The sequence below is a fragment of the Podarcis raffonei genome, chromosome 3, assembly GCF_027172205.1.
Source record: "Podarcis raffonei isolate rPodRaf1 chromosome 3, rPodRaf1.pri, whole genome shotgun sequence".
In the NCBI taxonomy this organism is placed as follows: domain Eukaryota; kingdom Metazoa; phylum Chordata; class Lepidosauria; order Squamata; family Lacertidae; genus Podarcis; species Podarcis raffonei.
In genome coordinates, this window is record NC_070604.1 from 40,392,840 (window position 1) to 40,404,454 (window position 11,615).

Here is an 11,615-nt window from a genome sequence, read left to right on the forward strand (position 1 = left end):
TTCTAGTATGAACAAGAATTAGAAGCAGAGATTGGGATTAGCCATTTCCTATTTATATATCAAATAGATCCTGGGGAATTCTGTGCAACAAAATATGGTCTACATTTAGCAATACTGTTGTATACCTATGCACACAAAAAAGCTGGTCATTTGCAGGAGGGCAAACACACACACTCCAAAAGTACCCCTAATTAAACATTCTCTTCCTCATAATTGCATGTAACTTGCTCCCACAGGAAGATATGCACCCAACTGGGGAAATGTCCCATTGTCCTTGCCAAATGAGTTCTCTATGCATGTGCACTTTCTCAAATGTTCCTACAATATAAAGGAAACATGCAAATAAAATACAAAGCTTTCCTTTCCAAATGTTTAACAGTGGCAGGGAAGTGATTTGACGCCTGCCTGGAAATGTTTTGAAAGAGCAAGCCATAACTGGCATTGTAAATTGTTGATTTGTACTTGCATCAAAGTACTGAGTGCAAAACACATAATGAAAAGCGGTCTTTATATTGTGGTGTTATAAACTATACACACTATCTCTACTTACTCAAAGAAAGTTGAAAGTGAGGTACTAGATCACAGAACTTTCTTTTTCCTCAGCCCACTTCCTAACTATGCAAGAGCCTATGTATTGCTGCTACCAGCAATTGACTTTATCATGAGACTCTGGCCCTTAAAAGCAGTGAGAGAGCATAGCAGTTTTCTTAGAAACCAAGTTCACAACTGGAGCCAGGAATTTATGGCATATGACAATATCTCACTACCAGTGGCTATTGTACCCCCATGAGGTAACATCATAGCTGCTGGCCACTAACTTTAAAACCCACATAAGTCTCAAGTTTCCTACTCTCCATGGGGTTATGTTCACAGCACCTACTGGGCCTTCTTAAAAGGGTATGTGCATGTGAGCTTGCTTGTGAGAGGACAGCAAACACTGTCCAACCTTTTTCTTGCCTGCCAGCTACCAGCGATAGCCTAAGCTATGCATGGGGTGCAGTAAGTTGTCCCATGCCTATCTCCACTTGGCTCCAGAAAGTAACACTGAGAGAATGGGCTTCAGCCTCATTGTAGTTATGCTGAGAATTCCTCAGGGCAGTTTTATCCCCCATACCATTCAACAGTTATATTAAGCCATTGGGGGAGCAGCCATAAGGGGAATTGGAGCATTATGTCATCAGTATGCTGACACCCAACCCTCTTTCTCCATATCAGTCAGATGTGGCCCTGCAGTAGCTGGACTGGTGTGTGTGCACAATGGTGGGCTGGAAGAAGGCCAACTTGAATCCTGGTAGGACTGAGGCTGTGGGTGAGTGGCTTTCCAGATCAGGGAAATAGGTCAGTTGCCCTCTTCTGAACGTGATTGCACTCACTCTAAAAGAGCAGGTACATTGCTTCGGAGTACATTAACTTTGCCACCAGAGGCCAAAGTGACTTCACTAGCTAGGACACCTGTCAATTAAGGATGGTGTGAAAGCTACAATATTTCAGGCAATGTCAACTTCCAGATTGCGGTAACCCAGTACACTGTATCTGCTGCAATTAGTGCAGAATACTTTAGCAAGGCTGCCGCAGGTGGTGCCCAACTGACAGTGTGAAACACCTGTGCTGAATTGCACTGGCTGCTTAAATACTACCAAGACAGGTTTAAGGTTTTGCTATTGGTATACAAGGCCTTGAACAACCCAGGACCATGATAACCTTGCAAAAGTCTTTGCCCTGTCTGGTCAATTCTTGGAGAAATTCTTTACCTTACATACTTGTTGCCGGTCACTTCGTCTTACGTCCACTAAAACCAGGAGTTTTGGTGTGGCGGCAATGGTTCTCTGGATTGTACTTCCAATGTTTATCAGGTAGATACCTATAGTGCAGGCACGTCCAACAGGTAGATCACTGATCGTCTGTGGTAGATCACTGGTAGATCACATTTTTGCCCTGCACCCCCAAAAAATGGGCTTTCCTCCTTCTTAAAGAAAGCTCAACAACTGACCTGAACCCCCAAAAAGGTAAGGGGGTAGATCACTGCCAGTTTTTAACTCTGTGAGTAGATCACAGTCTTTTGGGAGTTGGCCACCCCTGCTATAGTACTAAGGCACAAGTGTAAAACTCACATCTTCAACAAATAATTACTGGAAGGGTGATCAAACTGTTGATGTATTAATCTGATTTGGTTTTGGTGTATTTGAGTTACTAAGTCTGATTTATGCTTTGGCAAGAAGGTGGTCACTTTGCGGGAGAGGCAACTCACAATTATCAAGTGTTTTCTGCCTTTCAAGCAAGTAGAAGCATAATGATATCCCACTTTGTGATGTCCTTGTAATCCTTTCAGGTGAGTACCCATAGTGTCTTTCAATTTCATTCATAATTCTTTGCATGAATTCAAGTACCATAGCTCTTTATTTTAAAGTTACAGGAAAAATATAGGAAACATATTGTTTTGCTCACTTTCAATTACTTTTGCAAGTGCATTACATTTGGTCTTTTCAACTGTCTGAAGCAAGTTGAACTCAGGTATAAAAAAGTGTTTTAACTCGGCCGCTCTGAGACAACCCACGAAATAATCCAGTAGTCTGTTGAAACATTCGTGAAGATTTGCTGCAAGCCATTCATCATCACGGGACCACTTGGTACATGCATGAAGAAAGGCAGTTTTGGCAAAGTAAGAGTGGAATTTTTCAAACTGATTTCTGTTTTCATGTTTTGTTTTAAGCTGCTCCAGCAAATACTTCAGAAGCTTAAGACAATCTTTCCTGTTGGGAAATAATAAAAAACACTGTGAAATATGTTATTCTGAAACACACATCCTACTAGGAACAATTGATTTAACAGGGATATTTGCTATTCACAGACCTGCTTGGGACAGGTTGTGCTATTAGATGGACTGTGTTGGACTTTTAGATAGCATAGCTTAACCTTTGCCACAAGTAACTTGGATGTGCTTTCATCTTCAGTTCCATAAATGCTTCTAGAAATTGCCTTCCTCACATCATCAAGTTTTAAATATATACATTTCATTTCTCACCAGTGCCATGCCCTCTAGTTAAGTGCTGTCTCTGAGCTAGAGGGGATGGCAGTGGTGAGAGATGAAAAAGAAGAAAAGGAGATAGTTATTTTGGCTATGTAAGGATCAACATTCAGAAAATAATTTCCAATTACTATATAGCACTGAATCTTTAAAAGGTAGGATAGGACCCAATAGTAGGCTGCAACATGAGCACTACCATCATGGAAATACATGACAGAAGATGAAGGAATGGGTTAAAAGTGGTTCCTGATTGCGAGGAGATCGGAGAATTTTTAAACTATAACAATCTTCCAGCAATTCCAAGTGAAATAATTAAACATCTTAATGCACCAATTACAGCCATGGAAATTCAACAAGCAATCAAGAATGTGAAACCAGGGAAGTCACTGGGTCCAGATGGACTGTCAGCCTGCTATTATAAGAAGCCGAAAGAAGCCCTATCACGACCTTTACAAGAGGTAATGAACTATATACTAGCCAAAGGAGTAACACCAGAGAAATGGAAGGAAGCATTTGTTACATTAATTCCCAAACGGGACAGACCTAACACTTATTTCAAGCTACAGACCAATCTCATTACTCAACAATGACTATAAACTTCTTGCACACATCCTGTCAGAGAGATTAAAAAAGACTCTGGGAGAAATAATCCATGAAGACCAGGCGGGCTTTCTCCCTGGACAACGAATAGTAATATAAGAAATATTATTAATATACTGGAGTACCTAGAAATCAGAAATGACAAACCAGCAGCTCTCATGCTAGTAGACACAAAGAAGGCGTTTGATAATATCTCATGGAGCTTTATGAAAACACAAATTAACCTAATGGGATTTGGAGATATCTTCTGCAGAGGAACAGAGGCAATCTATACGGAGGAGAGAGCAAGATTCATTATAAATAGCAACATCACAGATAGCTGTAACATAAGAAAGGGGACAAGGCAAGGATGCCCCCTGCCCCCATTGCTATTTTAGTACTGGAAATCCTGAACAAGAAGATAAGAGAAGATGAGAAGATAAGAGGTGTAGTAATAGGAGGGAAATCTTACAAACTAAAAGCTTTAACTACAGAGAACCCAAAAGAAAACTTCTTAAGAACATTAGAATTGATAAATGAATTTGGACAGGTGGCAGGCTTCAAGCAAAAATAAATAAATTACTAGTTAAAAATATGGAGGTTCAGGAAAAAAGCGAGATCTGTGGCTTGGAAATCAGTAAAAAAGTTAAATATCTGGGTATATGGCTCACACCAAAGAACATCAATTTATTTCAAGATAATTATGTCAGCACCTAGAAGGAGATAAAAAACAATTTGGAAATTTGGAGTAGGCTAAATATTTGCTTTTAGAGAAGAATTTCTATGATAAAAATGAGTGTGCTTCCAAAAATTATCTTTTTGTTTCAAACTATCCAGGTGATAGGAACAGTGAGCTGCTTCAAAGACTGGCAGAAGGATTTACTTGGAATGTCAAAAACCCCAGGATTAAGCACCAATTATTAATCAACATAAAGGAGAGGGGAGGTTTTGCACTACCGTATCTGAAACTAACATGAAGTAGCTTGCCTTTCCTGGATCCGGGAGTGGTTGACACTACAAACCACGGATTTGCTGGATCTAGAGGGATTTGACAATAGATACAGCTGGCATGCTTATTTGGGTTATGAGAAGGTCAAAGTACATAAAAGCTTCTTAAACCATGTGGTTAGGAAATCTCTATATACAGTGTGGGCCAAATATAAGGCCTTACTAGAACCCAAAATGCCTTGGTGGCTGTCCCCAACAGAGGCATTCTTGGTTAAAAAGAAAAATATGAGAGGTAATTGGGCAACCTATAAAGAATTGCTGGAAGAAAAAGAAAGTAAGTTAAAACTCAAAAAATTCTAAGAATCCGAAACCACCTAACAGACTGGATGCAATATTTTCAACTGAATGACACTTTCCAAAAGGACAAAAAATTGGGTGTTTCCACAGATCCTTTGAGACTCCAAAAAGATCTGATCCAAACTAAATACAAACCACTCTCTAAAATGTATAGGTTCCTCCTTGACTGGGAGGTCAAGGAGGAGGAAGTAAAATCAGTAATGGTACAGTGAGCTAGGGATTTTGGTTATAACATCTAAACGGAATCATGGAAGAAGCTATGGAGGGAAGATATAAAATTCACTGCGTGTTATAATCTAAAAGAGAACTGCGTGAAAATGCTCAACAGGTGGTATTTAACACTGGTTAAATCTAGGTCAAACACATGTTGGAAATGCAGGTAGGCGGAAGGCACAATGATCCACATGTGGTGGAACTGCAAAAAAAATCAGAGAATTCTGGGAGATAATACACAACAAACTTAAGAAAATGTTTAAATGTTCCCTCCTCAAGAAGCCTTAAGCCTTCGCTAGGAATAAGCAATGAAATCCCAAAAAAAATTAAGAGAATTTTCATGTATGCAGCAACAGCAGCTAGAATTTTAATTGCAAAGGGCTGGAAAAGAGATGCTATCCCATCAAAACTAGATTGGCAGAACAAAATGCGAGAATGTGCAGAACTAAATAGATTATCAGCAAAATTCCGAGATGTCACTGACCAAAAATTTAATAGGACGTATATAGAGTCTATCCTAGTTGAAGAATGTAACTTGGGAATCACAATGGGGAGACTGGAGGTCATGATCACAAAATGTCACCTACAATAAGAATTAAGCATGGAATGAATGTTTTATTTCCTTTCTTTCTGTTGATTGCTTTGTGCCGTATTTTTAAAATCAATAAAGCACAATTAAAAAAGGGAAAGGGGGAAAAGTGGGTCCTGATTGAAGATACTTGCTATATATAGGTTTAAACCATGGTTTCCTGGCTTAGATGCAACAGAAAAGTGTTATTTCCCAAACTCAAAAGTTTTGCACAGGCACAATGCTCACTCTCTGTACAATAAATCATAGTTTATTAGTCTAACATAATTACCTCAGAGTCAGTGAATGCCAGCTGATTTAAGTGCACATTCTTTAATATAGGCTCTTGCTAGTCACCAACAATAGCTGGGAGATTAACAGAGCAATCCAAACTCCCTTTGTGCTGAAGGAATAGAAATGAGGTGTAGGTGTCTCTCTGCCCATCCTAACAACCTCAATAGCTTCTTGGCAACCTCCACTTGTGGAGTGACACACTGTCACTCTGTTGGCACCAAGATCTCCCTTCTGCATATGTGGTTGGAATTGCCACTGGTTGCAAGCCCCAAATTGGGATTTTCCACATCTGTTTTATTATTTTTCCTCTTAAGAACATGGCAGTTAGTCAATCACTAGACCAGAGGTTGGCAAACTTTTTCAGCAGGGGGCCGGTCCACTGTCCCTCAGACCTTGTGGCGGGCCGGACTATATGGGGGGGGGATGAACGAATTCCTATGCACACTGCATTTTAAATAAAAGAACACAGCATGCAAGAGCACCAGGCAGGCCCCACAAGTAACCCAGAGATGCATTTTAAATAAAAGGACACATTCTACTCAGTTACAGAAAGGTAGCCGTGTTGGTCTGCCATAGTCAAAACAAAAAAATTTTTTTCCTTCCAGTAGCACCTTAAAGACCAACTAAGTTAGTTCTTGGTATGAGCTTTCGTGTGCATGCACACTTCTTCAGATAAGAAGAAGTGTGCATGCACACGAAAGCTCATACCAAGAACTAACATAGTTGGTCTTTAAGGTGCTACTGGAAGGAAAAAAAAATTTTTGTTTTGACATTCTACTCAGGTAAGCCACCAACCCCCCACGACTCTCTCCTCCCTTCTCCACAGCACTGGATGAGCCCCAGTGACTGCTTACCTGTGTCTTGCAAGTGGCAGGGGCTGGCGGCGGAGGGAAGATGAGTGGCACGCGAAAGGGCTCTGGAGAGGGGCTGCTTTAAATGATGGCTGCTCAAGCGCTCACACAGCTGCTCCTGGCACCAATGAAGCCCTTCCCCTTCCTCCCAGCTCTAGGCAGGGCGGGGAGAAGCCGGGAGGAGGCACCACCACGTGGGGGGGGGGTGGCACAGGCTGAACGGTCAGCGGCAATTCCCGGGCCGTCTGTGGCCAGATCCAGAAGGAATGGCCCTGGGGCCGTAGTTTGCCGACCCATGTGTTAGACAGTTGTCACAGGGAGTTTTACCATATTCAATCATTCTTGATTTGAGCCTATGGAGATTCAGAATTTTGGCACTACATCCATTTTATACCTCTAAACGATAGTTTGGCAGTACATTTAGTTGAGAGTTGTAGCCAGTAAATCCTTACAATTTCCAAGTTTCCTAAGCATTTTCTAGACTTATATAGTGGCTAAAACTGACAAAGCAAATAGGAGAACAGTAGTTAAAGATACTAACCTGCAGCATCTTTGTCCATTTTTTTCACAACAGGTCTTTGAGTTGCCATGATTAGTCATTATAGCCTTCTCAATATGTGAAAAAGAGAGTCGCCAAGTGTTTTCTAAGGTTTTTTTTTTAAAAAAAGAAACAATGTAAAATATTGGAAATCTCTCTTTAAAGAACATGTTGATTGAGCTATTTTTTAACTGTTTATTAGTGACAGATTATGTGACCCTTTAAGCTACTATGTGAACACTGAAACTCATAAGCAAAAACTTGCAGCTGTGGAAAGGCACTACTTTTGCCCTTGTTCTGGTTCTGGCCTAAATGCTGCCACTGTGCATACATATGCTGAGCAAAATCCAAGTCAAGTGGTATCTTAGCCTTGGAAAAAGGAATACAACCCAGTTCTTCACTTTTCTGCTTGTATAGGAAGTTTAGCTACCATGAAGCAGAGAGCTTATCCCACTGTTGTTCAGTTGTGCCTTTAGGATTGGTCTGATGACCGTTGCCCAGCTTTAATATTCTTTTAAAGAAGGAGTCTCTTTTCTTAAGAAATAACAGAACAGGGACCCTGGTACTTCAAAACATTTGTTGTTATTTACAGCACATAGAAAGAATAACCAATTACTGCAGTCTCTTGAAAATAGTCTAACACCACACAACAGCTAAAGTACCTGATACAGTGACATGACTTTGTGCGTTATGTATTTAGCCAAATATAAGCTTTAGTACCTATTAAGCACTTTCCATCTTTGGCAATCTTGGGCACGAGGTAGAGTGGTTCGTTTAAAAAGGCATTCTTTACTTTACTTCCTAGCCATCCTGTAATATCCAGGCCATTCCTTGTACTTTCACACCAGGTCCGGTGCCGAAATTCCAAAGCAAGAATGATATCTACCGATATAACGGAGGGAGGCTTTCCAATGAGAAGGGTTACTGCTGGGCATCCAGGCTTCTTTCTCTCTACATGCACTTCCACATCCAGATCTGTTGATAGCAACAGCAACAATCTAATCCAAACCAATTTCATTGTGTTTCATTAAGATTTCCCCACCTCACAATGACTTGAACAGGAAGTTAAGAATATGTACTTAAAACAATATAGCCAAGTAAGCAGCATCAACTTCAGTTATGGCACTTAATGCCAGCAGCTAACACAGACCTTGGGGGGGGGGGAATGTGGTAGTGGCACTACAGTTCTGCTATTGTTACTCTGCAACAAAAAACTAAATTCCAATTTAAACATTATGTGGTGAACAAGAATATAACACAATTATTAAGGAAGCTGTAGGCTGGATTCAACAAACAGGCTAGTGGAAGCCTGCACAAGGATTTCTGCCAGTGCAACAGGTCTTGTCTGCTTTCTGCTCCCCAAGTACCCCCCTCCAAATAGGCTCAGAGGTGGGTGGAAGAACTTCCAGAACAGGGAGGAGAGGGGATATAACTCCATTGGGCAAGCTGATATGCTTGTGCTCCTAGAACATTTGGGAAAGGGTGATGTTGAATTCTTTGCAGTATATTTTGGGTTATCTCTTAAAATATACAATATTTAATGTTTCCCAATAAAAATAATATCCAATTTGTATAGTAAATGTTTACAATACAAAGTCAATTTTATATTGACATTCTTCTAACCAAATATTTCAGTTCAACTAACTTTTTGTTATGGCAAAAATGGCAGGTGTTCAGCATTTAAAATTAACATGACTTTCTGCTTATCAAACTAATGTTTCTAATGTTTCTATTAAACTAGATGTTTAACTAACTTTCTGCTTATCAAACTAATCTTATCTTCCATTTCAAGCAGCTGAGTTTTCCAATTCCATTGCAGAAATCCTACATTACTATTTCTAATTGGACCTATAAATTTCAGTGGGACTAGAGAGCATTCATCTGTTTGCACACAGTATTTGAGGAGGGTTGCTTATCTCTGAAGAGGAAGGGAAAAAAATAATGTAATGAATACTTACCCTTTTTTTTTTTTACTTCTTCTACAATAATGTTCCTCAGTGCTGACAGCATATCAGAAGATGAAAGATGCATTTTGTCATCTAAAAATTTAGCTAGATGTGCCTTTTCTCCAGGGTTCCTTTTCAATTTTACATAGAAGAAAGCACCAGAAGCAGCAACATTGCAGGGTTCTAGTTCAACTCTCATATCTGGTACTTTGAGCATAATATCAAATTCATTTGGGTTAGAAATCTGCAAGACAGACAAAAACATTTCTCACAATTTACTATGTCCCAGAATGTGTTAATAACTTGTGTTCTCATGACTCCAGACTAAAGGTCATCCTTACAGCCCTCTGGAGACAACCACTGAAAAGTGCTTCTGCGCAGTCATGTCATTTGAAATACCCTTGCTAGGTGCATAATAGTGATCAAAACCCACACACATTTGCTTACACCCACAGGCTGGCAGCCTCAATGGCACCCCTCTGGAGGCTTCATCTGGGGCAAAAATGCTTTCCCCCACCCCATAGCTACAATGAGAGGTCATTCTTTTGCCCCATGCTTTCCCTGGGAAAACCCGCTGTTTAGTGCTGAATGGGAACAAACGTCAATCTTCAGAAAACTGACATCTGTTCTGATTCAGTGGTAAACGGGTTTTCCCGAGAAAAGCGATGGGATAAAGTGCTTTCAAACTCCCCAGCTGCATGGAGGACCGCCACATAGTCGTACTTTCCAGAAGCCTCAACAGGAGGGCAATAATGCTGACATCATCCCCAAATCTCAGCATCCACGACTAGTGTTTTTAAGGTTTGGGATCCGGCAGCTTTTGGACCGGTGCAAGGAAAGATGCCCCGAGCAGTCTCCAGCACTGCATCTTCCATTACCTTCAGGCGCTCGTAGTAACTGCCGGTGCCCAGCACTTCGACGCAGGAGAAGCACGCTTCACTCTTTATTGCTTTTACCAGGATGACCCTGACCTTGTTAACCAGCTGCGCGGCCTTGGAGCGCTCCTCTTTAGCTAGCCTGAGCTTCTCCAGCACCTGCCTCAAGCTGCGGTTGCCCCTCGGGCCAGGCTCTTTGGGAAGCAGCTTCCCTCGGGCGCCGGCCTCCTTCCCCGCCAGCTCATATGCCTTCTCCTGCTCTCTCTTTCGGGACGCTCTCCTCTCTGTGGAGGCGCTTTCTTTGCCTGGCTGGCCGACTTCTTCCTCCTCTTTGGGGAGAGGCTTCGCCTTCTGGGAAGCGACCCGCTTGTTGGGGGCTACTACTGCGCTTCCTCGCGGGGCGGGCTCTAGTTTTACCAGAGCACACATAGCCTGCTCGGCTTCCTGCGCCTTTTGCGCGCCTTTTTCCTTCCGGGAAGCTTTCTTCCCACTCGGGGCAGCAGCGCCGTTTGCTGCCTCGGCTTTGGGCCGTTCCTCTGCCGAGATGGTGCACATTCCCAGCGCCTGTATCAGGCTTGGGATGCCGTTCGCGCCAGGCTCCTCGGGAGCAAATGTGCTCTTCAGTTTCCTCCGGGCCCCCCCTACGGCTTTCCTCTGATCCGGCGGCTCCTTCTGGGAGCTTTTCTTCCCACTTTGGGCAGCAGCGCCGTTCGCTGCCTGCAGGGGTTCCTCGGCGTCGGCGCGCTCCCCTGCATCGAGCGTGAGCTTTCCCAGCGCCTGCCACAAGCCAGGCTCCTCGGGAGCAAGTTTGCTCTTAGCTTGGTCTGGCTCCTTCTTCTTCTGGGACGTTTTCCTCCCACTTGAGGCAGCAACTCCTTTCCCCGCCCGCTGCGATGCCCGGTCTCCCTCGTCGCCCCGTCTGCCCTCCCCTCGCCCTTTGGATCCCGCAGTGCCTCCGTCCCCTTTCGCTGCCGGGGCCGCCTCGCCCTTCCTCGCGCCTCTCCCGGCTCCACCGCGCCCCATGGCGTCAGAAAAAGATGTCCTCGCTGCGGAGCTCAGCGTCTCCTGTGTCGGCGCCCCGCGCCCGCCCAGCCACATATGAACCCGCTAGCCACGTGAACGGCTGCATCCTGAAGGAGAAACGAAACTTATCTGCTCCGGGCTGCGGGGAGCGTGTCTGAACCAGCTTGCTCCCTCCCTCCCCGTCTTCCTTATTTTGGGTTGCCCAGTCAAGTCAGGGATGGAGCAAGTCCCCTTTGAGGAAGTACGAGGGCAGTTAGAGAAAAGGCGAGCGAGACGCGGCATGAGAGAAGTTTATACAGTAGAAGTATGCGAGGCATGGAGACAGTGGCTAGAGGAAAGTCCCCGCTGCAGCCTCCCTCATAGCATTAGAATCATAGAGTTGGAATAGACCACAAGGG

The 11,615-nt window shown here is 43.0% G+C and overlaps 1 protein-coding gene across 1 annotated transcript; it reads right to left on the reverse strand.

Annotated features, from left to right (window-relative positions):
• Nucleotides 1-2,378: 2,378 nt before the first annotated feature.
• Nucleotides 2,379-11,379, reverse strand: CGAS (cyclic GMP-AMP synthase). Its single transcript, XM_053381263.1, has 5 exons — nucleotides 10,198-11,379; nucleotides 9,332-9,563; nucleotides 8,094-8,348; nucleotides 7,377-7,479; nucleotides 2,379-2,750 (listed from the first exon to the last, which is right to left on the reverse strand). The coding sequence occupies exons 1-5, from the start codon at nucleotides 11,290-11,292 to the stop codon at nucleotides 2,408-2,410; spliced, it is 2,028 nt and encodes a 675-aa protein (XP_053237238.1). The 5' UTR covers nucleotides 11,293-11,379; the 3' UTR covers nucleotides 2,379-2,407.
• Between the last annotated feature and the right edge of the window lie 236 nt (nucleotides 11,380-11,615).

Excerpts from the sequence above, each read along its gene's own strand:
- CGAS (XM_053381263.1), bottom strand. The coding sequence starts at position 11,292 with ATGTGGCTGGGCGGGCGCGGGGCGCCGACACAGGAGACGCTGAGCTCC. Across the intron at positions 8,349-9,331 it reads AGAAGTAAAAAAAAAAAAGG|ATCTGGATGTGGAAGTGCAT; the intron begins GTAAGTATTCAT and ends TGCTATCAACAG. Across the intron at positions 7,480-8,093 it reads AGATGGAAAGTGCTTAATAG|AAAACACTTGGCGACTCTCT; the intron begins GTACTAAAGCTT and ends AAAAAACCTTAG.